This window comes from Psammomys obesus, unplaced genomic scaffold, assembly GCF_907164565.1.
Source record: "Psammomys obesus unplaced genomic scaffold, mPsaObe1.curated_primary_1811, whole genome shotgun sequence".
Classification (NCBI taxonomy): domain Eukaryota; kingdom Metazoa; phylum Chordata; class Mammalia; order Rodentia; family Muridae; genus Psammomys; species Psammomys obesus.
In genome coordinates this window covers 26,086,855-26,114,434 of record NW_026592510.1, presented here as the reverse complement: position 1 = coordinate 26,114,434, position 27,580 = coordinate 26,086,855, and the positions used below count along the sequence as shown (strand labels likewise).

The window sequence follows — 27,580 nt, the reverse complement described above, 5'->3', positions numbered from 1 at the left end:
GTGTGTGTGTGTGTGTGTGTGTGTGTGTGTGTGTGTGTGTGTGTGTGTGTGTGTGTATGTTCGGGGTGTCTTTGAGAGGGAAAAATAGAGGACAAAGGACAATGAAAGAGGTAGAGATGGCGCTTGTTCCAGGAACATCTTTATGATACATGCAGCCGTACCGTGAGGTAATCTGTGCCAGCTAGCCTTCTTGTGGGACTTAAGCTTCTAGGGAATGCTTGCAGCCAGGATAAGATGGACCCTACTAAGTACTGGGAGTTGTTGGCACATGCCTTTAATTCCAGCACTAGGCAGTAGACACAGGCAGTTGCAAGGCCAGCCTGGTCTACAAAGGGAGTTGCAGGAATAGCCAGGGCCACACTGAGAAGCTCTATCTTGAAAACAAAACAAAAAAAAAAGATATGTCTCACCTTAGTGGTTGTGGGTGTGGTACTGCAGGACTTTAAAGTTCAAGCTTAGTGGTATATATATACAGACTGCTGCCTCAGGATTTGCACAATCAATCTTAGCAACTGCTGCTGCTGTTGCTAAATGTGCAGTAATATTGTTCTCTACTTCTTTGGTTTGGTCTGCTCTTTAGGTTTGGCATAAGGATCAGATGCCAGAGCAGGGCCCAATAGGAGGGACACGCTAGATCAGTCCACAAGTTCAGCCAGCCTGGCTCGGTGCCTCACTGGGAGGCAGAGGCAGGCGAATCTCTTGAGTTCTTGGCTACCCTGGTCTACAAAGTGAGTCCAGAACAGCCAGGGCTACACAGAAAAACCCTGTCTCAAAAACAAAACAAAACAACAACAAAAACAAACAAACAAAAAAAAGGCAGGAGCTGGGGTAGTTCAACGAATTCTGTTCCTTCAGTACTTTAGAGATAGAAGGGCCTCATAAGTGACTCAGCCAAGATCACAGACTGGTTTTCTGCCTACTGTTGTACTGTTCTGATAATCAGCACATGCTGCTGAGCGTACCTGATATAACCCTTTTAGTTCATTATGGCCCTTGTGCTCAGCTCTCATTCTCTCCCTACAAGAGAGTCTTGTAGGTTCTGAACCTACACGATGGACTCCTGTGCCAGCACTTCCATCCCACCTCCTTGAATGAATGTGCTTATCTCTTGGCACTGTAGTTTGTTCATTGTACTGCCTCGAAATAGGCCTCATTAATATACTTCATTTAGGCTACAACTGCGGAAGAAACTGGCTGAATGGGGTAGTAGCCATGGGGCGTTGTCCTCATTGAGTCCAGGTGATGGGGGTAGGAGAGTCGGGGACAGAGCTGAGAACACCTGTTTTGCAGAAGGATCCTGGTGCAGAGAAAGGAACTGACCTGGTGTGGGAGTCCCTGAGCTCCTCAAGGCAAGGGATGGGAAACACCCACCCTCTGTTTCTTTTCGCAGGGTAAAATAAGAGATTAAGGGGGCAGTCATGTGGTGAAATGAAGGTACAGATCGCCTGCCACCACTTGGCATAAAAGGGCCTCTGCTGTCAAGAAGCAAGCCCGCCTTTGTAGCTGCTCAATGAATATTCACGACTCTTCGGGCCAATCAAAGCTGGAGAAGAACAGAGCGGGCCGACTAGTTAACCCGAGGCCAATAAGCGTCGTCGATGGGCGTTTTTTTCTAGAAGTGGCTTAGAACCGGAACTCTCAACCCTACGAACGAGGTTTTTGGAGGACTATGCTAGCGTAGGACACGACGTCACTTCCCGAAGCACTGACGGAAGTAGGTTCCCCGCACATTGTGATTTTTAGCTGTGAGTTCCGGTGATCACGGACTAGCTCCTAGGCGGTCCGCACCAGAGAGTCGCTATGGCGGCGGTGGATTCGGATGTCATATCGCTGCCGCGTGGCCGCTTTCGCTGCTGCCTCTGCGACGTTACTACAGCCAACCGTAAGCGGTGGCTAGTGGGTGTGTGTGGGGTGTTGCAGGCTTTATTTTTAGGTGCTAGTGAAAGTTAGGGTTATCTAGTTTATATATGTGTATGCATAAATACATATAAAGCTGCCGCAAGGGTTGTCCACCAATTTTCATTTAGCACGTCCCAGGGCACTGCAGAGTGGGGGATATCTCCCTATGCAAAATCTCCGTAGTCAAAGTTTCATTATTCCCTTTAAAATCATCTACTGGGCATCCCTTCTCAGTGCCTGTGCTCTTCTGGTCTCTGGAGTAGGAAAGAGGATTCTGGAACTCACTGGTCTGAGACAGTTTCAGTACACCATGGATATGATTTACAGAGGTGAGGCATCACAGAGAAAGCAGTAATCCTCAATGGAGGAGCTCTCCAGAGCCGAGGTTGAGTGAAACAGTGCAGAAGGCGCCAGTGAGGAAAGGATTTTAGAAAGGTAGACTAGGTCATTCTGTGACATCATGAGCAGTTCAGTGACACCTCAGATCCTACTTCTGATGTCTGGAATTGTGATTTTCCCTAAACAGGGTCTTCTGGGGCTTTGTGAATGAACTGCAGCCAGGAACAGTGTGGGGAGCGGGGAAGCACCAGCATCCTTCTCGGAGGCCCCTTCTTTCTTAGAGACCCTCTTTCTCTCTGGATTCTGGCCTTTACTCCTTCTCAGAGTCCTCAGAATTAAGCTATCTGCAGATGGCAAAGAGCCCCTCTCAGAGCCCGCATGAGACAAATAGTTTGCTGCTGTGGACAGTCTGGAGCAGCCTCATATCCCACACCTGGGATTAAAACAAAAACATGTTTACATAAAGACACCAAAACTTTCCACTGCAAGTGTGGAAAGAGTCACAACTCTGTTCCAGTGTCACCCTTTGTCTGTCTTTGAAGGCACAGAGAATTTCCATATGTATAAAGCAAAGCAAGGGGACAGGTATACTAAGGGCTACTTTATATGCTTATGTCTTACACTTGCCTCTACAGGACCCAGCCTAGATGCCCACTTGAAAGGCCGGAAGCACCGGGATCTGGTACAACTACGAGCTACCAGAAAGGCCCAGGGACTTCGAAGTGTGTTTGTCAGTGGCTTTCCCAGGGATGTGGGTTCTGCTCAGCTTTCTGAGTATTTCCAGGCATTTGGCCCCGTGGCCAATATTGTCATGGACAAGGACAAGGTAGAGTTGAATGGCTCTGGGGTTAATGGGTCAGACGGGTTAGCTTATATGGAGAGAAACCAGTAGCCTGTTTTGGCAGCTTCCTAATGTGGGCTAGTAGAACTTGTTCTTGGAAACAATTCACAAAAGTTCAGTTTTGTGAGCTTCTGACACCTCCACTCCTTTGATATCCATTTACCAGAGTTAATTATGGGGGATTTGTTTATCAAACATTATTATCATTGAGTCAGGTTGCTCATTATGTAACTTTGGCTTGCTATGTAGACCAGGCTGGCCTTGAACTCAAGAGATCCACCTGCCTCTGCCTCCATAGTGCTGGAATCAAAGAAATGATCAAACCTCTTGCTCTGTTCTCTCTTACCCCTACCACCTCCCTTTTCTTTCAGTTCTAGGAATTGAGCCTGGCAACTTTTGAATGCTAGGGAAGTGGTCTCTAGCTCCAAACCATCCCCTTATCCTTTATCAGTCATTTCCTATGACTTATGCCTGTGGACTGTGAAGACATCATGTAATTTTTTTGTGTATGATATGAAGGGTCCAACATTCTTTTGTTCATGACTGTTCATTTGTCCCAGCATCATTTGTCTATAAGCTCATTCTTTTCTCATTGGTCTTATTATCTTGTTGAAAACTAGGTGACAGGATGTAGGGGTTTATTTGTTGGTATCAGTTTTTTTCTCTATGTTTGAATATGTCTTTATGTTGACATTACAGTCTTTATATCAGGTGCCTGTCTACAGGAACAAATGACATAAAAGAATTGCTCTTTGATCCTCAGCAGTCATGTTTGCCTTGATCCTAATGTTTTACCTTTAAAAAAGGTATATATGTGCGTATGTGGATATACACAAATATTTATATTCTTATTCAGCTCTGTTCAGCTCACCGATATCACAGCAGTCTAGTTATCATATTGTAGGTAATCCTATATTGTTGGTAAGTTCCTTGAAAACAGGGTTTATGATAGAGTTTATGTGTTTATATCAGCAGTAGCAGGGTTTTTAAAAATCTTGTTATATTCCGGTGCTAAGGCTTGAATCCAAGACTTTATGCACACTAGACAACTTCTCTACCAATGAACTGCATTCTGAGCCCAATGTGGATTCTTTTCAAAAAATTTTATTCTTTCAAAAATATTTAAAAATTTGCACATGTATGGTCAGTGGTGCAAATGTGGGTGTCAGAGGACATTTGGGAGTCTGTTCTGTCCTACAGTGCGTTCAGGGGACTGAAATCAGGTGGCAAGAATTTTACCCCAACATGAACTTTTTTTAAAAGGTTTTTCTGTGGGTGTTTGTATGTGGTCATGTGTATATGAGTACACCTTTGCTAAGGCCAAAAGAGGGCACTGGATTATTTGGAGCTGGAGTTGTAGGTGTTTACAAGCTGTCTGATATGGTAGGAACAAAATTCCAGTCTTTTTTAAGAGCAACAAGTGTTCTTAATCACTGAACTATTTTTCCAGAATTACACATATGGAATCCCTTGCATATATATTTGCATGTAAAAGAATATATATTCATATATACATATATGCATGTTTACTGGAAGTGGCTCTCTGCCCCATGCAGGGGGAGGGAGAGAGAGAGGGGAAAAGAGGCGGACAGATACAGAAAGGGAGATCAGAGAGAAGCCCCTTCCATGGATTTTTATTGTTAAAAGAGTCAGAAAAAAGTTATGCTTTGTTTTTTTGAGACTAAACTGTACATCTTGCAGGCAGGCCTCAAACCTGCTGTGTAGCTGAGGCTGGCCTTGAACTCCTGGTCTTCCTTCCCAATCTTCCCCTTTTAAAAAAGATTTTATTGTTGGTTTTTTTGAGACAGGGTCTCTCTCTGTAGCCCTGTCTGTCTTGGAACTTGATAGGTAGACCAGGCTGGCCTCAAACTCACAGAGATTAGCCTATTGTAGCCTCTTAAGTGCTGGAATTAAAGGTGTGTGCCGCTGTGTGTGGCTAAGGTTTTTTTTGTTTTAAATTATGTTTACATCTGCTTGTCTCTGTGTGGATTTGTATACAAGTGCCGTTGACTCTAGAAGAGGGCATCAGATCCCCTAGAACTGGAGTCATAAGTGTTTGTGAGCTAGCTGGCATGGGTATTGGGAACCAAACTCTTAACTGCCATCTTTCTAAACTCTTTAAAAAAATTTTTTTAAAGATTTTTTTTCTTTTATGTATGAGTGCTTTATCTACATGTATGCCTGCATGTATGCCTGCATGCATGCCAGAAGAGGGCTCAGATTTCAGTAGAGGTGGTTATGAGCCACCATGTGGTTGCTGGGAATTGAACTCAGGACCTCTGGAAGAACAGGCTGAGACATCTTTCCAGCCTCCTTTAAAATTTTTTAAATTATATTTTAATTTGTCCCCCATCCCCACCCTGGGGGTTTGTCTGTGTGGCCTTGACTGTCCTGAACTTACCTTGTGGACCAGGCTAGCCTCGAACTCACAGAGATCCACCTGCTTCTGTCTCCCATTGCATGGGATTATAGGCGAGTGCCACTGCGCCTCATACATTTTAATTTTTTAAAAAGCCTTATGTGTATGGCTTTTTTGCCTGCATGTTTGTGGGTGGTTGGTGCCCTTGGTGGTCAGAAGAGGGCATTGTATCCCCTAGAGCTGGAATAACTGATGCTTGTGACTTGCCATGGAGGTGCTGGGACCAAACCAGGTCATTTGAAAGAGCAATAAGTGCTCTTAACCTCTGAGGCATCATCACTCCAGCCCCTTAATTACATTTTATTTGTTTAGTGTGTCTGTGGTAGGAGAGCAGGGGACATGCATGGCACAGATATGGAAGTCAGATAGCAATCTTCAGTAGTTAGTGGTCTGCTTCCACCATGTTGGACTCAGGGGCCTCAAGTTTAAGATTAGGCTAGGTGGCATGTGCCTTTAACTGCCTGAGCATTCTTACTAGGCCCTGTCTCTATCTCCTGAGTCTAGGATTACTGGCATATACCACCATCCATGGCTTGGTGAGTCTTATTTTAACCTGTGAAATCAAGTCATCATGAAGCATAAAAGATAATAGATGACATTTTAATTGGCAGCCTAGAATAAAAATGTATGGGATAATGGTGAAGATTACTCATCTAACTAAGTATGTTTCCTCTTCCAAAAACAAGTAAATATTCCCAGTATATGAGCTGGTTCCCATTTCAAAGATTCTTATCTACTGTTAAAACATAGGCTTGGAACCCGGGCATGGTGAAGCATGTGCGTTTAATCCCAGCACTTGGGAGGCAGAGGCAGGTGGATCTCTATGAGTTCAAGGCCAGCCTGGTCTACTGAGTAAGTCCAGGACAGCCAAGGCTACACAGAGAAACCCTATGTTGAAAAACAAAACAAAAACATATGCTTGGATTCTTGATTGTCAAAACATCATCCTTGCTCCTGTGTGGTTTTCCAGGGGGTGTTTGCCATCGTGGAGATGGGAGACATAAGTGCAAAGGAGGCTGTCTTATCACAGCCCAAGCACAGGCTGGGGGCACATGGACTACGTGTCCGGCCAAGAGAACAGAAGGAGTTCCAGAGCCCAGCCTCCAAGTCTCTCAAAGGAGCGGACTCAAATAGTCACCAGCTGGCCCGAGTACTGGCAGAGGTCCCAGATGTGGAGGCACAGATGGTAAAGCTTGTGGAACTGAGGGAGTTGTCTGAGGCTGAGCGGCAGCTTCGAAACCTTGTTGTGGCTCTGATGCAGGAGGTCTTCACAGAGTTCTTCCCTGGTGAGTGCCCTGCTGTAAGTCAGCTCTCTCTCATACCTCTACAGCTCTCCCTGCCCCCATGTTTGAACTCTCAGTCTTCCCTCAGCTATAGGTGTTTCATTTGCTTGCTCTTCCATCTCTGTACCCCAGTATGTTCTTGAATGGAGACCTCCCTGTCTTTTTACCCCTCTTTATTATATGTGCACATAAGTAACACACATGCTTATGGAGGTCAGAGAGTAACTTTCAGGAGTTGGCTCTTTTCCTCCACCATATGGGTTCTGGGGATTGAACTCCGGTTATCAGACTTGGTGGCAAGTACCTGAGCCATCTTGCCAGTTCCCTAATATCTTTTGACCTTTGTTCTTTGGTACCTAGGTTGTGTGGTCCATCCTTTTGGCTCTTCTATAAACAGCTTTGATGTTCATGGCTGTGATCTTGACCTCTTCTTGGACCTGGGTGATACAGAAGAGACCCAAGTGAGTGACCAGGGGAGCGTGCACTCGTATGACTTTAGGCAAATGCTTTACCCAAACTCTCATGTTTTAGTGTGACATTTATAAAATGGACATAATAATACTTATGCAGAGCCCTAACTGTATTTGTGGAAATGTGAATATGGATGTGCATTAGATACAATGAGTTGGCATGGGGTAGATAACAGTTGTGACAAGAAGAAAAAAAAATTTTAAAAATTCTCTGTGATTGGGTTTTTATTCTTTTAGTTTCTTTGTTTTGATTGTTTTTTTGAGACAGTTTCTATGTAGGCCTGGCTGTTCTGGAATTTACTCAGTACACCAGGCTGGCCTCGAACTCAGAGATCTGCCTGAGTGCTGAGATTAAAGGCACGTATCACCATGTTCTTCCTTGTATGTAATCTTATTTGGAGCAAATATATAAACAGATATACAGTAAGGTAATTTGAGGATTATCTTTTTACTTATTTGCATAGAGGGGTGGTTGAGACTGTGCAACCCACACTGGCCTTTTTGCCTCTGCAGACATGCTAGGGTTGCAGGCGTCAGCTGCTATGTCAGGTCTTTACTTGTGCTTTGTAATATGTAACTTACAGATTGTTTCCATAGTGGGAAAGTTTTTTTTGTTGTTGTTTTTTTCTTATGCACAGTTCTTCAGAGCTGTTCTAAGTTCTCAGGAAAGTTGAGCAGAAATAGAATTTCCTGTAGACCTCCTTCCTCCAGAGAGGAAGGACGTTTTCTTTGTTGTTGTTTTGTTGTGCTGGGGTTGAACTCTGGGCCTTTGTACATGCATATTTTTTTCTCTACATTTATTTTGTCTTGTGTACACAGTCATATGTGCACCACATGTATGCTTGATGCTTCTGGAGGTCCCAAGAGGGTGTCAGATCCCTTGAGTTATAGGTGGTGTTAGTCACCATCTGGGTGCTAGGAACTGAAGCTGGTTCCTCTGCAAGAACAGCAGTGTAGCCACTAAGCTGTCTTGTTTCTGAGACAAGTTTTAACTATGTAGTCCTGACTGTCCTGGTGCTTACTATGTAGCTTAAGCTGGCTACAAACCAATGATCTTCCTGCCTTACCTTATCAAGTGCTGGGATTATAGACATATACCACCATTTCCAGCTAGGATTAGTGGTTAGAAATATGGACCACAGCCCCATACTTTTTTTCTGAAATTATTTTTTAAAAATTTCATGTATGTGTACTATATTTACATTTCTTCTCCCTCCCAGAAAACGGTTTCTGGGCACCGTTTCTGAAATGCATGGTGCCTTCTGCAGTAGGCACTTAACTTCTACCTCAGGGAGCTGGGGAAGGGGGCTGCAACCAAGGCAACAGCAACAGGCTGTATGTTTTGGTAGTCTTCTGGACAGCCCTGGTTATCAGGCTAATTTAAAGCATGACTCTAAATTCTAATACTTGGGAGGCTGAGACAGGAGAACTGTGAAAAGTTCTGTCCCCATCTTCCCCCTCAAATTAATAGACTTTTTCTTTAAAGGTTACATATGTATAAATGTATAATTATAAATACAACCTGCTGAGTTCATTTGGGCAGTGATATTGTTGACATTTCATAGGTGTGGGCTTTTACCTTTCCACTTTTTTATGTCCACTGGTGTTGTGTCCTTGTTGAGCTCACATTTGGGCAGTCATGTTGGTGAGACTTATGTAGTTTTTGGCATTATACTAGGAGAAACAATCTCACAGCAGCCTCCCTGATCCTTTGGCTCTTATCATCTTTCTGTTCCTTTCACAATGTCCCTTGAGCCTTAGGTGCAGGAGAGTTTTGGAGATGTACTCTATTGGGACTGGGTTCCATAACTCTGCATTTTAATTGGCTGTGTGTTTTTTTTTTTTTTTTTTTTTTGTAGTAATCTCTTGCAAAGAGAATTACATTGATGTAGGGTGTAGACTACACTTATCTGTGGGTATAAGGACAAATGTGTGGATTTTTGTTAGGGATTATACTGGTTTAATAAAGTAGTGGTTGTAGGTTCTCCTCTAAGATGACTTCACCAGCACCAAGTAGTTGATAGGTTTCCATTCCCAGGCATGATTAATCTCTGGTTGAAGAGGTTTTTAAGTCCAATTAGAAAGCTACTACTACTTGGTGGTGGTGGTACACACCTTTAATCCCAGAATTTGGGAGGCAGAGGCAGGCGCATCTCTTGAGGTTGGCCTGGTCTACATAGTGAGTTCCAGAACAGCCAAGGCTACTCAGAGAAACCCTGTCTCAAAAAACCAAACTATCCAACCAACCAACCAACCAACCAAGCTGCTAGTTACTGTCAAGTATGTGAGCCACTACTGCACCCTTTGGGTTATCCTGCTGTGCTAGTTGTTGATGTGGTTCATAGATGTCATAGCTGGGTAGGAGGTGTTTGCTCCTTTCCTCTTTTGGAAGCTTGAATGGTGCCTTCTGGTACCACGACAGCTAGTCTTCAGGGAGGAGGCATTCAGGTCAGTTCCAGCTCAGGGGTTTCTGGGCACCGTTTCTGAAATGCATGGTGTCTTCTGCAGTAGGCACTTAACTTCTACCTCAGGGAGCTGGGGAAGGGGGCTGCAACCAAGGCAACAGCAACAGGCTGTATGTTTTGGTAGTCTTCTGGACAGCCCTGGTTATCAGGCTAATTTAAAGCATGACTCTAAATTCCAATACTTGGGAGGCTGAGACAGGAGAACTGTGAAAAGTTAGAAGCTGTGGGGTTGGAAAGAAGCCTCAATGATTAAGAGCACCGGCTGCTCTTCAAGAGGACAAGGATTGGAGTCCCAGCACAAACATGGCAGCTCAAAACTGTCTATAATTCCAGTTGCAGATCCTTGTTTGGCCTTTACAGGCATTGCTTGCATGTGGTACAGACATATATGCAGGTGAAAAATCCAACACATAAAATAATAAGTTTAAGGTCAGCCTGAGCTGCATAGAAAGGCCTTGTCTTTTTTGTTTGTTTGAGACAGGGTTTCTGTACATAGCCCTGGCAGCCATGGAACGTACTGTGTAGACCAGGCTGGTCTCCTAACTCAGAGATATGCCTCCTGAGTGCTGGGCTCAAAGGCGTGTACCATCACAGCCTGGCTTCAGTCTGTTGAGAATGAGTATGTAAAGCTGCAGAGTAAAGCCTGTACTTAGAAGGTGGAGGAGGAGGGGCATTCATTCTTTTTTCTCCATCTACAGCCAGCTCCACAGGCTCCAGAGGCGCCATCCTTGGACTCAGCCCTTGCTTCTTCTCTGGATCCTCAAGCACTGGCCTGTACCCCAGCTTCTCCTCTGGACTCACTGTCTCCAACTTCTCTCCAAGATTCTGAGGCCCTGGACTTTGAAACCCCTTCTTCTCTGGCACCACAGACACCAGACTCTGCTTTGGGCTCTGACACTGTCACTTCTCCCCGGTCCCTGCCACCAGTTTCCCCACTGCAGGAGGACAGAGGAGAGGGAAAACTGGGGAAGGCACCAGAAGTAGCAGAAACCTCAAAGGATGAGAAGGAAGAGGCAGCAGCAGTGCTAGAGCTGGTGGGATCTATTCTCCGGGGCTGCGTCCCTGGAGTGTACCGAGTCCAAACTGTTCCCTCTGCCCGGCGCCCTGTGGTCAAATTCTGTCATCGGCCTTCAGGTCTTCATGGAGACATCTCCCTCAGCAACCGGTACTTTTGTGTTGGGGTTCAGGAATGTTCTGGGGTGTATGAGGAGTGAGTCCTGACTTGGAGGGGCTTATGCCTGCTGAACTTAGCTTCAGTCCTCCTGAACCTAAGGAAAAGAAGCTCAGTTCAGCAGGCATAAGCCCCCTCTAAGTCAGGACATGAGCTACCACACCTGGCTGTTGAGCAGTCCTATATCAACAGCATGAATGGTGACTTTACAGGATGAACATATGCAATGTATTGTTGGCCAAGGTTCAGTTGGTACATAATCCTCCCTCCCCTCATCCTCAGGATCCAACACAGGGCTCCATGAGTGCTGGGCAAATGTCCCACCATTGAGCCACATCCCTAGATCTATTCAATGTTCTTTTGCACACTCCCTCATAAGATCAGTGTTTCAGCAAAACTTTGGGAGAAACTCTTGGTGTTATTCTAGCTGGTTCTAGTCTGTAATGAAAGATGGTGGAATACTAGGTTTCAAGAGTTTCTACATTCTAATACCTTTGTGTCTCATGTCCTAGGCTGGCCTTATACAACTCCCGTTTCCTAAATCTCTGCTCTGAGATGGATGGTCGAGTACGGCCTCTTGTGTACACTGTACGTTGTTGGGCTGAGCATAATGGGCTGTCAGGTGAGAATGAAGACAGATTTGACCCAAGTTGGTGTCAGGTGAAGACATAAGAAAAAAAAGAGGTGGGTACAGGAATGAGGGCTTGTAAATACTTCTCCTAACTATAATTATTATTATTCAGGGGGCGGCCCCCTTCTCAATAACTACGCCTTGACATTGCTAGTGATCTACTTCCTTCAGACCAGAGACCCTCCAGTGCTTCCTACTGTGGCCCAGCTCACCCAGAGATCAGGTACAGCCTTTACTGTCACTGCCTCAGCTTTATCTCTTTACCTTTCAGATGCTCTGGAATGAGATCTTGATCATCACTCATTTTTCTACCTGTTCCTCCTCAGTCTTCTTGCGTACAGTCTGACCCTCTCTTCTTACTGTCACAGGTGAAGGGGAGCAGGTAGAAGTTGATGGCTGGGACTGTAGTTTCCCCAAGGATGCCTCAAGACTGGAGCCCAGCACCAACGTAGAGCCTCTCAGTGAGTCTGAGGAACCTAGTAGAGAACTGATAGTGATATTAAGCTCAATAACAGGGAACACATATATTTGTGTGTACAAGGTATGGTCTTCACAGTAGCCCATGGCTGCTGAAAACTGTATCTTGGGCAGGTAAGTAAGAGATGTATTTTCCAGTTACACTCCTCTGTAGGGTAATCATCGGGGGCAGGACTTGGCTGAGGAGCTGGGTTACTCAGGACACTTCTGAAGCCCAAAGAAGGGAAGAAAGTCCTACTGAAGTAGCTGCAGGGATGTCCCAGTTATGGCTTCTGGGTGACCCCCTTTTCCTAATCTGCCTCCTTCAGGTTCCCTGCTGGCCCAGTTCTTCTCCTGTGTTTCTTGCTGGAATCTTCCTGGCTCCCTGCTGTCCCTGCGGGAAGGTCAAGCATTGCTGGTAGCAGGGGGCCTGGCTTCTGATCTCTGGGAAGGGCTGCGCCTTGGCCCCATGAATCTCCAGGACCCCTTTGACCTGAGTCACAATGTTGCAGCCAATGTGACCAGCCGGGTGGCTAAACGTCTTCAGAGCTGTTGTGGAGCAGCAGCCAGTTACTGCCGAAGTCTGCAGTACCAGCAACGTTCCTCCCGGGGCCGGGACTGGGGACTGCTCCCACTTTTGCAGCCCAGCTCCCCTAGCTCCCTCCTGTCTGCCAAGCTCATCCCTTTACCCGCTGCCCCCTTTTCTGAGATAATTATGGCTGTGGCCCGTGTGTTAAGGGAAGCACTTGGGTGCCACATAGAACAGGGAACCAAGAGACCACGGTCAGAAGGTGCCAGCACTAAAGACTCTTCCCTGGGAGGGACAAACAAAAGACAGAGAGTAGATGGGCAAGAAAAGAGCTGTGAGGAAGAGAAAGAGGAGCCACAGGGATGTTCAGGGGACAACAGTGAAAACAAGGTGGAAGAAATGGTAATAGAGTTGCAAGAGGCACCTCAGGACTGGGCCGTGTTGAGCTCTGGACCACCAGGGGAGCTGCCCCTGATGACTGCAGAGTGTCTAGACAAGCCATTTGAGCAGAAGCCCATGGAACCTGAAGTGGCTGGAGAAGGGTCTCAGGGTGAGACAGGGAAAGAGGCATCACAGTCGTCATCAGTGAGCTGGCGCTGTGCCCTATGGCACCAAGTGTGGCAGGGGAGGCGGCGTGCCAGGAGACGATTACAGCAACAAGCCAAGGAGACAGACAAACGATGCCCCACCACTGGAGCACAGTGGCTGGCAATGGAGGCTCGTGTAACCCAGGAACTGAAAGGACCAAACAGTGAGCAACAGAGGCCAGAGGGGGAGCCCCTCCTCACCTTTGTGGCATCTGTCTCCCAAGCTGAGCAGACGCTCACTGTGGCGCCACTCCAGGATTCTCAAGGCCTGTTCCCTGGTCTTCATCATTTCCTACAGGTTTTTCTCCCTCAAGCATTTAAAAATCTCCTTAAGTGAGGAGCCAAACCTCAAGAATAAAGCTGCTAGTTTATTTACTACAGACACTGGACGCCTTTAATTTCCTCCTTTTTGCGCCTTTTCCCTCTGCCCTGCCTGGCCACGCTAAGCAGCCCTGTTATGTCCATTTGAGAAGTTTTCTTCCTCCCTCATGCCACTTTCATAGGCAGTGCCTACACAGTTGGCCTGCTGCCCCAGGTCATGGAAACCACCACGAATTTGGGCTTAGAATTTGCTTTTCTATCATTTAACACGAAAAGGAGTTCAAATTGTCCTCAAGCTGGATACGAGATTTTCAAATTTGGATATGTGTAAACTATCAAAACTAGGCTGCCTTACCTGACCCTCTGGGGCATACTTCAGCCTGCGAGGTGCAGGTGACAAGGCAAGTTGGTCCGGACCCGCCCTCCCCCACCCGCCTTTGTTGTGAAAGTTAACGGCACGGTAGTTTAATCGGAGCAGACCTACTTTCAGATGTTTCGGCCATGGGCCCCAGCTGTACAGACATCCCTTTATAGAAAAACCCGAACAGGAACAAAAAGAATTTAGTAAATCGCCACCCCTTGCCGCAGTTGCTGCAGTTCTTTGGAGCTATAAACGGTCGAGGGGCGGTACTTCCGCCAGGTTCTCACACTTTCCCCTCCGGCTTCTATCAGGCTTCCGATTGGTCGTTCAGGCCTGTCCAGAACTACACTACGCAGGCGTCCGCTCTTTGCACTCCAGGCAGCGGGCCCCACCCCTTGCTTTTTCCAACTCAGCGCGGCTGGAGACGGAACTGTCGTGCGTATGCCTTTTATGCCGTCCTCGCTTTCCGGCTGCTGTTTTCACACGGCTTTCCCCTTCCCCTCTCCCTTGTCTCTCTGGCGGCTTACTTTGCGGCAGCACCGACAGCCCCACCCCCTTTCTCTGCGGAATCACCATGGCGGCCGGGGTAAGTTTGCCGGCTCCGGTGATCCGGGTCACCCTATCCACCGCCATCCTTTGCCTGAGTTGGGCCAGTCGGCTCCGGGGGAGTTTCAGACCCAAGCGGAGAGCCGATCTGGGATCCACAGGCCGTACCGTCGGAGAGCAAGCTTCCTAGGGCCTGGAGGAGAACTGAGGCTGGGGCTCGGAGGCCAGAGGTGGAATGTTCTGGGGTTGAGGAGAAAAAGAGATGTTTGGGTCACTACTGTTTGGATCTTTAAAAAGTGGTTTAGCCTCACTGCCATTTTGAGATGGGGCGACTGGGCAGGTTGGTGGAACTTTTGCGACCGTATTTGTGGGTCAACAACGGGGACAGTGAAATGGAGAGGGTGTTTGTGCAGGGGCAACTGGAATAGTTTTTTGGGGAGGTTTGGGAGCCAGAGAGTCAAGGAACAGTGTGACGTGAGACCTTTTGGACCCCGCTGGTGAGGTTTTAGAAGGGAAACGACTGGGAACACTGAGGATAGGACCAGGGGAATGTTAATGCGTGACGAGGAAAGAAAGGCTTTTTAGGAGGAGCTGGACATGCTGTTAGATCAGGGTGGTTATTCTGAGGGGAACTTTGAAATCTCTTGGTCTCTGTGTGTGTGTGTGCGCGCGCGCGTGCTTTTGAAGCGGTACTAGCCTGGCGGTAGTCAGATATCCGGTCACCAGGAATGAATGAAACAAGGGCTCTGGGAGGAATGGGTGTGACAGTGTGTGTGTTTGGGCAGATGGGAGTCTGATGGGACCAGAAGTTTTGAAGGGAAGAATGCTTCTAGAGTTGTCCTTAAGGGAGGTCACATCTGTCGGCAAGCTTTATTTAGCAGCTGGTATGCAGTTTTGTTCTTGGTATTTCAGAGGACTCTGATTACACAGGGTATAGGTTCACCAGGAGAGAAAATGAGCAGAACACATTGGAATTCATGGAAGTGCGAGGTGGGGAGTGGCTTTTAGGATTCTTTTCCTTATGTCTGTCTTCCACCCCATCTCTCTTAGACCCTGTACACATACCCTGAAAACTGGAGGGCCTTCAAGGCTCTCATCGCTGCTCAGTACAGCGGGGCTCAGGTCCGCGTGCTCTCCGCACCACCCCACTTCCACTTTGGCCAAACCAACCGCACCCCCGAATTTCTCCGAAAATTTCCTGCTGGCAAGGTGAGTAGTAGAGCCGTTATTCTGCAGATGGCCTCCATGGTGTGTTCTTTAATATTGAAGTGATTTTTAAGAAATCTCATGGGGTCAGGGATGGAACCTTATGAAAGAACCGAATTTAACTGTCCAAGCACCTAACAGGAAAAAAAGAAAATTGAAAGCTTCTGGTAATCCCAGTATTCTGGAGACCGAGGCAGGAGGATTGTGCAAGGTCAGCCAGTCTATGCAGTTTAGTAAGACCCTGTCTCTGAAAATAAAATGTTGGAGGTTATCTGGGATTATGAAGGGAAAATTCACAGCTGTTCAGTGACTGTTAAAGAGTTACAGACCTGCTTTGTATTTGTGGTATGAAATGTATTTTGGCCAGGTGTTATGTGTTCACATATCTTAAGTATCTCTTGTGAGTTGGATTCTAATCTCAAAGGGCTTGAGTAGAGCTAAATATCCAAAGTATGGAGGAGGGTAAATGCTATATGTGGATTGTACCTAATGCCCTTGGGGTTGTAGATGCAGGACTTCTGATGACGTCCATGTTTGACTCAATCAATCACTATTTATTTATCTATCTATCTATCTATTTATTTATTTTGAGGTGGGGGTTTCACTAACCCTGGCTGGTTTCAGACTCAAAAGAGTGCTAGGATTAAAGGTATAGGGCAACACTTTCAGCCGTGTTTGAATTCTTACTCCAGACAGCAAATTCATACCAAGGGATACCAAGTATTTTTCATTTCTGAGTTTCAGATAATGTTAGGAGTTTGCATAGCAAGGAATGTGTGTCTTAACATATTCTTACTTAGAATAGTTCAATCAAGAGAATTTGCAGTGAAAAATCTCTGTGTGTTTGACTTTTGTGTTTTCCTTACTTTGTCCTCAGGTTCCAGCATTTGAGGGTGATGACGGATTCTGTGTGTTTGAGAGCAATGCCATCGCCTATTACGGTAATTTGTGGGGATACGGTATTGAGAGGTTCTGGAGGTGAGGCCATAGAAGTGGCTAGGAGTGCTGCAGTGGACAAGGTGGAATCGTAGAGACTTGGGTTGGTTTTGGCATGACCTCAAAGTCGTAAGCTTTTTGTTCTGCCCTTGCAGTAAGCAACCATGAGCTGCGTGGAAGTACGCCAGAGGCAGCAGCTCAGGTGGTGCAGTGGGTGAGCTTTGCTGACAGCGACATTGTTCCTCCAGCCAGCACCTGGGTGTTCCCCACCTTGGGCATCATGCACCACAACAAACAGGTACACTTTAGGACTTGAGAAGCTGGGGTGGAGATGGGGTCAGTTCCTGCAATTTGGGAATAGGAAGTAAAATAGATGGAGAGAAGATGGCCAGGAGCATGTGGGCAGTGCAGTTAGCATCATTATGGTGGAAATATTCAAGACCTGTTGACCATGAAGAAATACAAAATGAATGTTTCATTCCTGATAAATTCCAGGTGATCCTAGAGTCTAATGATAGAGGATGGGGGTTGAGCCAATGCTGTTTAAAGGGCTTCTTTAGTTCTGTTAGTTGGTTGGGGGTTATGAGGAAAGGACTCTGTACCCACTAAAGATGAGTATTCAAAACAACAGGCCACTGAAAATGCAAAAGAGGAGGTGAAGCGAATCCTGGGGTTGCTGGACACTCATTTGAAGACAAGGACTTTCCTGGTGGGTGAGCGAGTCACACTGGCTGATATCACGGTTGTCTGCACCCTGTTGTGGCTCTATAAACAGGTAAGGTTTGTAAAGAGCTCATTTGACAGGGGTAGACGAGTACTGGGGTACCCCAGGCTCTGCTTAGGACTCAGACCATTCAGCGAGTAGGAATCCCAGGATTGAGTACTGTGATGGTTTTCAGCTTAGTTTCTGATCAGCAGAAATGAAGTTTCTTGGGAATGTGGGTTTAATTTAAAGATGAAAAGAAAGTCTGGGTGTGGTGTTTACACTTGTAATTCTAGCACTTGAGGTACTAAGACAGGAGGATCGCTCTGGTATGAGGTCACCCTAGGCTCCATAGTGATATCAAAAGTAGGAAGCAAAAATTAAAGATATATAAGAGGAAAGGATGGATGATAACTGCAGCATCAAGGGCTCTTGGAGGCAGATCCAAGTCCCTGTCTTGGCTTCATTATTTATAGACACAATGCTATAAGAATTCTCACAGTTCTTTATTTGATAAATCCAAGGTGGTAGTAATCAGTATTCAAATTACTATATTTTTTATAGCATTTAAAAAATTTCCATTTATGTGTATTTGCATGTACGTACGCATGCAGATCCCAAGGAGTTTGAATTACAAATGGTTGTGAACTACCATGTGGGTGCTGGGAATCAAACTAGGTAGCTAGATCTCCAGGGACCACCCTCATCCCTGCATTATTGTAAAATTATTGTAATTTTTTTAGAAAAATATACAACATTCTGTGCACACCAGATCTTACTATAGATGGTTATGAGCCACTGTTGTTGCTGGGAATTGAACTCAAGACGTTTTGGAAGAACAGTGAGTGTTCTTGAGATCTGAGCCATCTCTCCAGCCCCTGTAATTTTTTTTAAGTGTTGTATTGCTGACTTTTCAGGCATTAGCTCCAGACCCATCTGGTTCAGCACTGCAGTCCAACAAGAACAACAAAAAAAGCTATTGTGTGCCAGACCATATTCCTCGCAGGGTTCCATTTATTTTAATGCTTCCATTCCATGCCCACAGCTAGTATAAATTAAGTACAGCAGAACTTGCCGTACCTGACTTCCTAAATTCATTCATTCATTCTTTTGATTTTATTTATTAAAATTTATTCACTTTGTTTCCCAGCTGTAGCCCCCCTCCCTAATCCCCTCCCAATCCCACCCTCTCTCTTCTCCCATGCCCCTCCCCCAGTCCACTGATAGGGGAGGTCCTTCTCCCTTCCATCTGACCCTAGCCTATTAGGTCTCATCAGGACTGGCTGCAGTGTCATCCTCTGTGGCCTGGTAAGACTGCTCCCCCCTCGGGGGGGGGGGTGTCAAAGAGTTCATGTCAGAGGCAGCCCCTGTTCCCCTTACACACTTGGATACTGAGCTGCCAAGGACTACATCTGTACAGAGGTTCTAGGTTATCTCCATGCATGCTCCTTGGTTAGAGGATCAGCTTCAGAAAAGACCTCTGGGCCCAGATTTTTTGGTTCTGTTGCTCTTTCTCTGGAACTCCTGTCCCCTCCAGGTCTTTCTATCTCCCCCATCTTTCATAAGATTCCCTGCACTCTGCCCAAAGTTTGGCTATGAGTCTCAGCATCTGATTTTATACGCTGCTGCCTCCTGTCCTGTTCCCTGTTCTCTTCTTCCTATGTCTATCCCATTTGCCTTTCTGAATGAGGATTGAGCATTTTGCCCAGGGTCCTTCTTAAAATATGGAATGCTTCACTAAGTTGTGAGTTATCCTTGTGTAGGGATCATGCTAACTTCTCTGTATCTAGCCAGTTTTAATATATGTGCTGCCAATCGAGCACGACTTCCTGAATTCTATGATCTGACTGCATGATAAGTTTTATCCCCCACTCCTTCCTATTTTGGCAAAGTAGAAAGTGACAGGAGCTGGAGAGATAGGTCAGCAGTTTAAAATGCTTCCTGTTGCAGAGGACTCTGGATTCCCAGCACCCACATGGCTATAACTGTTACTGTAACTCCATTTCTGGGAGATCTTGTCCCCTCTTCTGGCTTCTGTGAGCATTAGGGACATGTGCAGGCAAAACACCTGTATACATAAAAATTAAAAAGAAGTTGTTTTTTTTTTTTAAGATAGTGTGGGGTTGAAGAGATGCCTCAGCTCTTATGAGTACTTGTATTTGCAGAAGATTCGTGTTCAATTTCAGATACACAAATGGCAGCTTACTGTAACTCCTTATGGGGTATTCAATGCCTTCTGACCTCAGGGGGCACAGACATACTTAGAAGCAAATGGCTCATATACATAAAGATGAAATTAATCTTAAAACGTTTTAAAGAGGATAGTGAGTTTTTCAGTGAAGGAGTTTGAAGGACTGTGTTATGTTTTATACCTCACACTTGGGGGGAGTCATCTTATTTAGCAAAATAAATCTAGTAGTCACCCCACTATACCTCATTTTGGGTGCCCTGGCTCCCCTACTCTTGTATAGGCTCTGCTACAGCCTTTTGTTGAATCAAAATTTTTGAGACAGGTGTGTGTGTGTGTAGCAGGTCTTTTACTACTTTGTGGGTTCTTTTCCCACTTTTACCCCCACCCCATTTCACCCCCTATCACTAGATGGGAGAGAAAGTATATATAGAGAGAGATCCTTGGATCTGTTTTTTCTTGTTTTCTATTAAGAAATCACAATCAACAACCATTTATCCTGCCTTTTGGGACTCTAACATTTACATACCGTCTAGAAAATTCCCAGAATTCCACACAATTACTAGAGCACAAGGCAAGTTATAGCTGCTGTGGACAGTCCAAAGCAAGTCTATATCCCCCATACCTGGGATTAAAACAAAAACATCCTTAAATTTTTTTTTTTTAACCAAAATTTCAGAATTCAGAAATATATACAGAATAGGGTTTTTCTGTGTAGCCCTGGCTGTCCTGGAACTCTACTTTTAGAGACCAGACTGGCCTCAAACTCAAGAGATCAGTCTGCCTCAGTCCCCCAAGTGCTGAAATTAAAGCCATCGCCACCATGCCCAGCTTTAACTTTTCAACTTTAGACATGAAATGTTTGTGTAAAAGAGCAAAATATTAAGTAACTTACATAGAATATTAGTATATGAAGGGATGGAAACAACCATCCTTTTAGACTAACCATAAGATGGTAGAGAAAGAAGTACCCAGCATTCCAGGACTGAGACAGGATCATGATGTGAGAGGTCCACTAGGGTTATGCAATAAAACAAAAGGAGACTGGAGAGCTGTCTCAGCAGTTAAGGACATTGGCTTTTCTCTTTCAGAGGATCAGGGTTTAATTCCCAGCATGTATAATGCCTCACAATCATCTGTAACTTCAGTTCTGGCCTTTGACTTTTGGATCTAACACTGTCTTCTGACCTCAGAGGACATAGCACATATGTGATACACAGGTATATATAGGCAAAACACTCATATACATTAAAAAAAAAAATGCACTCTTTCTTTGAAAATGAAGGAGTCCTCAAAGAGATGTAGGCATTTAAGGTACTGATGTTGGTGGGATGGAGAGAAAGGTGGATCCGGAGGTAAGGGTCTTATGCTCTGGTTTGAAATCTGTTCATCGCTTTTCCATTGTTGATTTTGCTTCTGCTGTTCCATCCTGGCAGGTCTTAGAGCCTTCTTTTCGCCAGGCCTTCCCCAATACCAACCGATGGTTCCTTACCTGCATTAACCAGCCCCAGTTTCGGGCAGTCTTGGGGGAAGTGAAGCTATGTGAGAAGATGGCCCAGTTTGATGGTAAGTCTGAAGAGACTGAGCATGTGCTCAGGGTCAGGGTCTGCTTTGCTCCTGTTGGCCCCTTGATTCGCATAGCCAGAACATGAGTATCAAACAGCAACGGACGTTTCCATTGAAATGCAGTGCTATGTGGTGATGTCTGTTGTTCCCTGAGGTTTGTTTGCTTGTCCTACCTATCACTTTTCCCCTGCTAGCTGCCTGTTTTGGAGGAAAAAAAAGACTATATTTCCTTTCCTCACTCCTTTACCAGCTAAGAAATTTGCAGAGAGCCAGCCTAAAAAGGACACCCCAAGGAAAGAAAAGGGTTCACGAGAAGAGAAACAGAAGCCCCAAGCTGATCGGAAAGAGGAAAAAAAGGCAGCTGCCTCAGCTCCTGAGGAGGAGATGGATGAGTGTGAGCAGGCACTGGCTGCTGAGCCCAAGGCCAAGGACCCTTTCGCTCACCTGCCCAAGAGGTAAGCATGTTGGAAGGTGTTCTTAACCTTCCAACACTCACACTCATCTAGGGCTGCAGTCTTAGGTTATTAAATAAATATTGATGGGTGTAAGTGTAGTCCAGGCTGGCTTGTGAGGCTGTGAGCCATTAGAATGCCCCTGAATTTCTGATTGATGTTCTTGCCTCCATCTGTGATTTTTAGGCATGTACCAATATGGAAGTCTTAGGTTGGTTTGGTTTGGTTTGGTTTTTGGCTTTTTGAGACAGGATTTCTCTGTGCATCCCTGGCTGTCCTGGAACTCATTTGTAGACCAGGCTAGCCACAAAATCAGAGATCCACCTGCCTTTACCTTTTGAGTGCTGGGGTTAGAGGTGTGTGGTAACACCACCTGGCTCCCCTTTGCTTTTCTGTTTTTTTTTTTTTTTTTTTTTTTTTTTGTGAAGGTTTATTTATGTATATGAGTGTTCTGTTTGCATGTACACCTGTATTCCAGAAGAGGGCATCAGAATCTGTTATAGATGGTTGTGAGCCATTATGTGGGTGTTAGGAATTGAACTCAGAACTCAGCTCTTCCAGTGCTCTTAACCTCTGATCCAGCTCTCTAGCCTCCTTTCTTAGTTTTTTAACACAGGGGGCATCACTGTGTAGCTGTGGCTGTCCTGGAACTCTGCATAGATCAAGCTGGTCTCAGACTCTAATCACCTGCCTCTGCCTCTTGAATCCTGGAATGCACCAGTATGCCAGAAAAGTCCCTTTATTTGTGTTATATGACTTTGTTCCCCTGGGTACATGTGTAGAGGCTAGGGCTCAGTGGAGATGTCTTATGTCTTAATGTTTTCCTATATGGCTCCCGACCTTTTTCTTTCTTCTTTCTCTCTCTTTTCCTTCCTTCCTTCCTTCCTTCTTTCTTTCTTTCTTTCTTCTTTTCTTTCTCTTCTCTTCTCTTCCCCCTCTCTTGTTCTCTTTGAACCTGGAGCTTGCTGTTTCTGCTAGACTGGCTGCCAGCCCCCACTATCCACTTATCTCTGGCCCTCCATCCTAGCACTGGAGATTGCAAATGCTGGCCACCATGTGCAGCTTTTGTTTAAGTGCTGGGGATCTGAATTCAGTTCCTTGTGTTTGCACAGCAAGCACTTTACTCACTGAGCATGCCCTCACCCTCTTGGAATTCTCTTTTGAACAGATGGGCAAAAGCAGAGGTTAGAGTGGAATTTTTGTGTGTAAATTTTGTTTTTTTTGGAGGTAGGGTCTCACTGTGGCTCAAAGGCAGCCTCATAGGCCTGCCTGTGCATCCCAGCTGTGGTGCATGCTTGGTTTGGTTTGGTTTTGAAGCAGGGTCTTTCTGTGCAGACCAGGCTGCTTTGAGCTTGCAGGGCCTCTTGCTCTTACACCTCAAATGCTAGCATTTCAGGAATGACTCCAAAGTCTAGCATCTCTGCTTTTCTGACCACATTCTCTGCCCTTCGTAAAGCCATTTCTTTGCACTGTATTGATCTTTTGAGGCTTCATTTTCTCCTTCCGGGGACCATTGAGGAAATGCAGGTAAAGAAAGGGAAGGATTATTTTGTCTCATGATTTGATGGCCACCAGGAATAATCAGAACAGAGAGAGATGAATACTGTGGTTCACTCACTGTCCTTTCTTACTCATCCTGGGACCCCAGTCGTTAGGCTAGTGCTGCCTAATAGTGAGACCTTATCATCTAGTCTGTTAAAGTTCCCTGGAAATCTCCTCAGGCATGTCCAGAAGTTGTCTCTCAGGTGATAAATCTAATCAAGTTGATTAAAGAGCAGCCATCCAGGTTCAGTTTTGACCTCTGCATTTTGGGATGTCTTAAGTGATTGCCTTATAAACCAGCATATAGAAACATTCTGGCTGGAGAGATGAGATGGCTCAGAGGTTAAGAGCACTGTTTGCTCTTCCAGAGGTCCTGAGTTCAATTCTCAGCAACCACATGGTGGCTCATAATCATCTTTAAAGAGATCTGGTGCCCTCTTCTGGCCTGCAGGTATACATGCAGGCAGAACACTGTATACATAATAATAAATCTTAAAAAAGAAAAAATGAAACATTCTGGCTGGAAAGTGTAAATTGCAAGCATGGATTACACTAAAGGGCTGAGAGTCCTATTTTCTAGTTTTGTTAATTTGTTTGTTATGAGACCATGAAAGCTTCAAGTATAGCTTAGCTGCTTTTTCTTTTTTTGAGGGAGTGTGTGGTGTGGGTTTGAGATAGGGTTTCTCTGTGTAGCAACCCAGGCTGTCCTTGATGGAAACTTGCTCTGTAGATCAGGCTGGTCTTGACCTCAGATATCCTCTGTTTCTGTTTCCTGAGTATTGGGACTAAAGGTGTGGGCCATCACCTCAGGAGTGTGGCTGCTCTTTAAGTTCTGTGTATGTGTGTGCACGTGCCAACGATTTAGAAGGTGTTGGGAATGGAAGTCAGGTTCATTTAAGTACATCTGCAGCTCTGCTCTTTAAGAGTGCATTGAGTTTTGAACTCAAGTGATTAACCTTGAGCCTTGTATCAGAATATATTTAATGAGCAAGAGTTTGTTATGTAAAAAAAAACCCAAACCTATAACATATCCAATTATATATGCTGTTGTAATGGAACATTTTTGTTTTTTTGAGACAGGGTTTCTCTGTGTAGCCTTAGCTTTCCTGGACTCAATTTGTAGACCAGGCTGGCCTTGAACTCACAGAGATCTGTCTGCCTCTGCCTCCCCAAATGCTGGGGTACAGGTGTGTGCCACTGCACCCAGCTATCTAGATACTTCTTACACATAGTAAGTTGGTCTGTAGTGTGTGTGTGTGTATGTGTGCGTGCGAGTTCCTGTTCCTGCCAGAGTGGTTCATTGATGTGTATGGAAATCAGGACAATTTGGATGAGGTCGGTTGCCTTTCTACCATGTGGGTGTTGGATATTGAAGCAGGTCATCAGGCACACACCTTTATTCTCTGAGCCATTTTGCTGGCCCTTATGTATCTTTGAGGATGTTTATTTAATGCTGCGATGCCCTTCTGGGATGCCAAAAGTGTTTTCCCATAAGAATTTTTGTTTGCTGTTGGTTTGTGGGTTGTTTCTTAGATATATTCTAATGTATGGAAGGTGTCAGACTGTAGCTAAGAGTGACCTTAACTCCTGATCCTCCTTATCTCAGTCCTAAGTGCTGGGTTACTGACATGAGCCACCATACCTCACTTCCCTTAGTACAGCTCTGGCTGTCTTGAAACTCAGATCTATCTGCTGGCTTTTGTCTCCTGAGTGCCGGCATTAAAAGGAGTGTGCCACCATGTCCAACATCCCTTAGACTTTTTTAATGTCATAAAATTGAAGCCGGCAATTTAACTGTCATTTGTTCGGGGTTTCATTCTGATTGTTTATGGTTTTACGGACTTTTTTTTTTTTTTTTTTTTTTTTTAGGATGTTAGATACTGAATTTAGGGTTTCACAATGCTTAGACAAAGTGCTATGCACGCTAGCTATACCACCATTCCTAGCTTTTTGAGGCAGAATCTTGTTATATTCCCTGTGCTGACTATACCTGATCTGCATTATTTGGGGGTGGGGGGTTGGTAATGGAATGTGGGGGAAAAAAATCCCCAGTGTTTTTGGCTGGAAGGAGGAGGGTTTGTGGTTTTTAAGGTCCCTCAGATTTTTGTCTAGTGGACATTTGGAGAGTAATCTGGAACCTGTGGTTAAAGGGCAGATTTCTGGTTTTGCTACAATGTAACCTTGGACCTCCTCATTTAACTTCATCTGTGAAATGAGAGAAAGGTAGCTGTAATCCAGGGGTGGTAAGGATAGAATGAAACAATATGATACTTAAACTAGCTTTTGAGTCAGGGTCTTATATAGCTCAGGCTGGCTTTGGAGCTTGCTGTGTGTGTCTGAGGACCTGCTTCTGTCTCCCAAACACTGAGAGGATGGCACAACCATTATTCCCAGCCTAGAGCAATATTTATGTGAATATTTGAAACAATTCTGCTAATTCATTTTAACAGGATGTGGTAGATTGTGGCATATTCATATAGTACTACAAGATTATTTAGCTGCTAAAATTTCTTTTCAGGTAGGATTCCAGGCAAGCTTTGAACTCATGATCTGTTTGTTTCTCAGTCTCGCAAATGCTAGGATTATGGTGTGCACTACCACACCTGGTAAGAATTATTCTTAGCATGTACCAGTATTAAATTGTTATAAATAAAACTTTAATAACTCATGGCTGTATCTGTGGAAACACAAAGGCCAAAGGAGAGGAACATAAAATATTAGTTATCCCACTTACTGAGATTATAGATTTCTCTTCCGTCAATGTTCATTATTTTGTAAAAGTTTGTATAGATTTATTTCTCTTTTATATGTATGCTTGCATGTCTGTGTACCATGTACATTCCTAATGCCTGAGGGCATTAGAAGGGGATGTCAGATCCCCTGGAACTAGAGTAAAGATGGTTGGGAACCATTTATAATTGGAGAGAGGGGTGGGGGAGGGAGATCTGAGCCATGGGGAAGTAAAACCTCCTGTGCCCATACTGGCTAGCTTTCTTGCCTGGCTGCTGGGCATCTGACCCTGAGTGTCAGTTTACTTTGACAATAACCTGGACCTAAGAGTTTTTCAATATGCAAACTTGTTACTGGACAAAGAGGGATGAGAGGACCTGAATGTACAGATTTAAGGTAGCTGTCCTCTGCTTGCATTCTGGTTCCAGCCTCTAACCAGAGAAGGCCTGTATGGTGGGAAGGGAGTTTGACTAGAGCAGTGTGGTTCCTGGTAAAGGTCCAAGAGGGGCTAGAGAGGGAAAAACAGACTTTGCTTTTAGCCACCACCTGGGGGCAGCAGCCAGCTGTCTCTACCTTGTTGGACTCTCCAGATGCTCTGAGTCTGGCTTTCTCAAGCATGTCAAGCATTCTTAGGCAGAGAAATGCCTTAGCTCTTGTTCATGCCCCTCATTCTCTTCACTCATATACTGTTAGTATCTGTCATGTTACAGGGATCACTTCCTTCAAGTTAGTAATTATTAAGTGAAAACACCATGGCATAGAGCTACTTTGCAGTCTGAATAAGGCTTTCTTCTGTGTGTTTCCTCTCTTCAGCACCTTCGTGTTGGATGAGTTTAAGCGTAAGTACTCCAATGAGGACACTCTCTCTGTGGCGCTGCCATACTTTTGGGAGCACTTTGATAAGGATGGATGGTCCCTATGGTATGCTGAGTACCGCTTCCCTGAAGAGCTCACCCAGACCTTCATGAGTTGCAACCTCATCACTGGTGAGAAGAGGAGTGGTTCTGGGAGGAGGAAGATAAGGGCAGTGAGCGATATGATTCCAGAGACTGGATAGTCTCCCTTTTTCCCTAGGAATGTTCCAGCGATTGGACAAACTGAGGAAGAATGCCTTTGCTAGTGTCATCCTCTTTGGAACTAACAACAGCAGCTCCATTTCTGGTGTTTGGGTCTTCCGAGGCCAAGAGCTTGCCTTTCCGGTGAGGAAGGTGCTGGGAGGAGTGGGCAGGAATATAGAAAACTGGGGGTCTTGAGCATGGGCTGGTGGGTATGGAGGAATATAGGAGCTATGTTCACATCAGTATGAGTCCTGGCATGTGATGTTATGTCCAAGCTGGAAGTTGGAAGTGGAGTGGCAAATGTCCAGTGTCTAACCATATGCCTCTGTACTGTTTTTTTTTTTTTTTTTTTTTTTTTTTTAATCCCCAGCTGAGTCCAGATTGGCAGGTGGACTATGAGTCATATACATGGCGGAAACTGGATCCTGGTAGCGAGGAAACCCAGACCCTGGTTCGAGAGTACTTTTCATGGGAGGGGGCCTTCCAGCATGTGGGCAAAGCCGTCAATCAAGGCAAGATCTTCAAGTGAACATGTCTTGCCATCGCCTAGCTGCCTGCACCCACCCTTCAAGGGAGATGGGGGTCATTAAAGGAAACTGAACATTGCACACTCTCCTGTCCTGCCTCCTTTGTGAGTGGTGGCTTCTTCAAAGCTGTTGCTTATGCCTGAGGCATCACTGTAACAGGGCAGAAGTTTTCAGAAGAGCAGAAGTAAAGGCCTGGCCTCAGTTTTGTCTCTATTGTTCAACTAGCCAGGGAAAATGAGAAACAGACTGTTTGGTGATGTGGGGCTTAGTTACTACCAACTTTTTGGAAGTTGTGCCTCAGACCTTAACCACTGGAGAAAAGCGTCTGCTGATAAAGCTGAGCTAAAGGGTAGC

The 27,580-nt window shown here is 45.3% G+C and overlaps 2 protein-coding genes, 1 long non-coding RNA gene and 1 other non-coding gene across 4 annotated transcripts; 2 read left to right on the top strand and 2 right to left on the bottom strand.

The window, feature by feature from the left end:
* Nucleotides 1-1,751: 1,751 nt before the first annotated feature.
* Tut1 (terminal uridylyl transferase 1, U6 snRNA-specific) lies at nucleotides 1,752-13,466 on the top strand. Its single transcript, XM_055613895.1, has 9 exons — nucleotides 1,752-1,882; nucleotides 2,874-3,064; nucleotides 6,469-6,784; nucleotides 7,142-7,242; nucleotides 10,415-10,881; nucleotides 11,400-11,509; nucleotides 11,631-11,741; nucleotides 11,887-11,979; nucleotides 12,304-13,466. The coding sequence occupies exons 1-9, from the start codon at nucleotides 1,801-1,803 to the stop codon at nucleotides 13,425-13,427; spliced, it is 2,595 nt and encodes an 864-aa protein (XP_055469870.1). The 5' UTR covers nucleotides 1,752-1,800; the 3' UTR covers nucleotides 13,428-13,466.
* LOC129681758 (uncharacterized) lies at nucleotides 6,938-14,040 on the bottom strand. Its single transcript, XR_008720884.1, has 3 exons — nucleotides 13,896-14,040; nucleotides 11,783-12,005; nucleotides 6,938-7,218 (listed from the first exon to the last, which is right to left on the bottom strand). It is a non-coding gene; the product is annotated as an uncharacterized LOC129681758 (long non-coding RNA).
* A 221-nt stretch (nucleotides 14,041-14,261) lies between these two features.
* Eef1g (eukaryotic translation elongation factor 1 gamma) lies at nucleotides 14,262-27,307 on the top strand. Its single transcript, XM_055613946.1, has 10 exons — nucleotides 14,262-14,358; nucleotides 15,369-15,527; nucleotides 16,402-16,465; nucleotides 16,616-16,758; nucleotides 17,092-17,235; nucleotides 20,788-20,917; nucleotides 21,168-21,372; nucleotides 26,455-26,627; nucleotides 26,716-26,840; nucleotides 27,070-27,307. The coding sequence occupies exons 1-10, from the start codon at nucleotides 14,347-14,349 to the stop codon at nucleotides 27,226-27,228; spliced, it is 1,314 nt and encodes a 437-aa protein (XP_055469921.1). The 5' UTR covers nucleotides 14,262-14,346; the 3' UTR covers nucleotides 27,229-27,307.
* Nucleotides 18,882-18,986, bottom strand: LOC129682033 (U6 spliceosomal RNA). Its single transcript, XR_008720907.1, has one exon. It is a non-coding gene; the product is annotated as a U6 spliceosomal RNA (small nuclear RNA).
* Nucleotides 27,308-27,580: the final 273 nt, after the last annotated feature.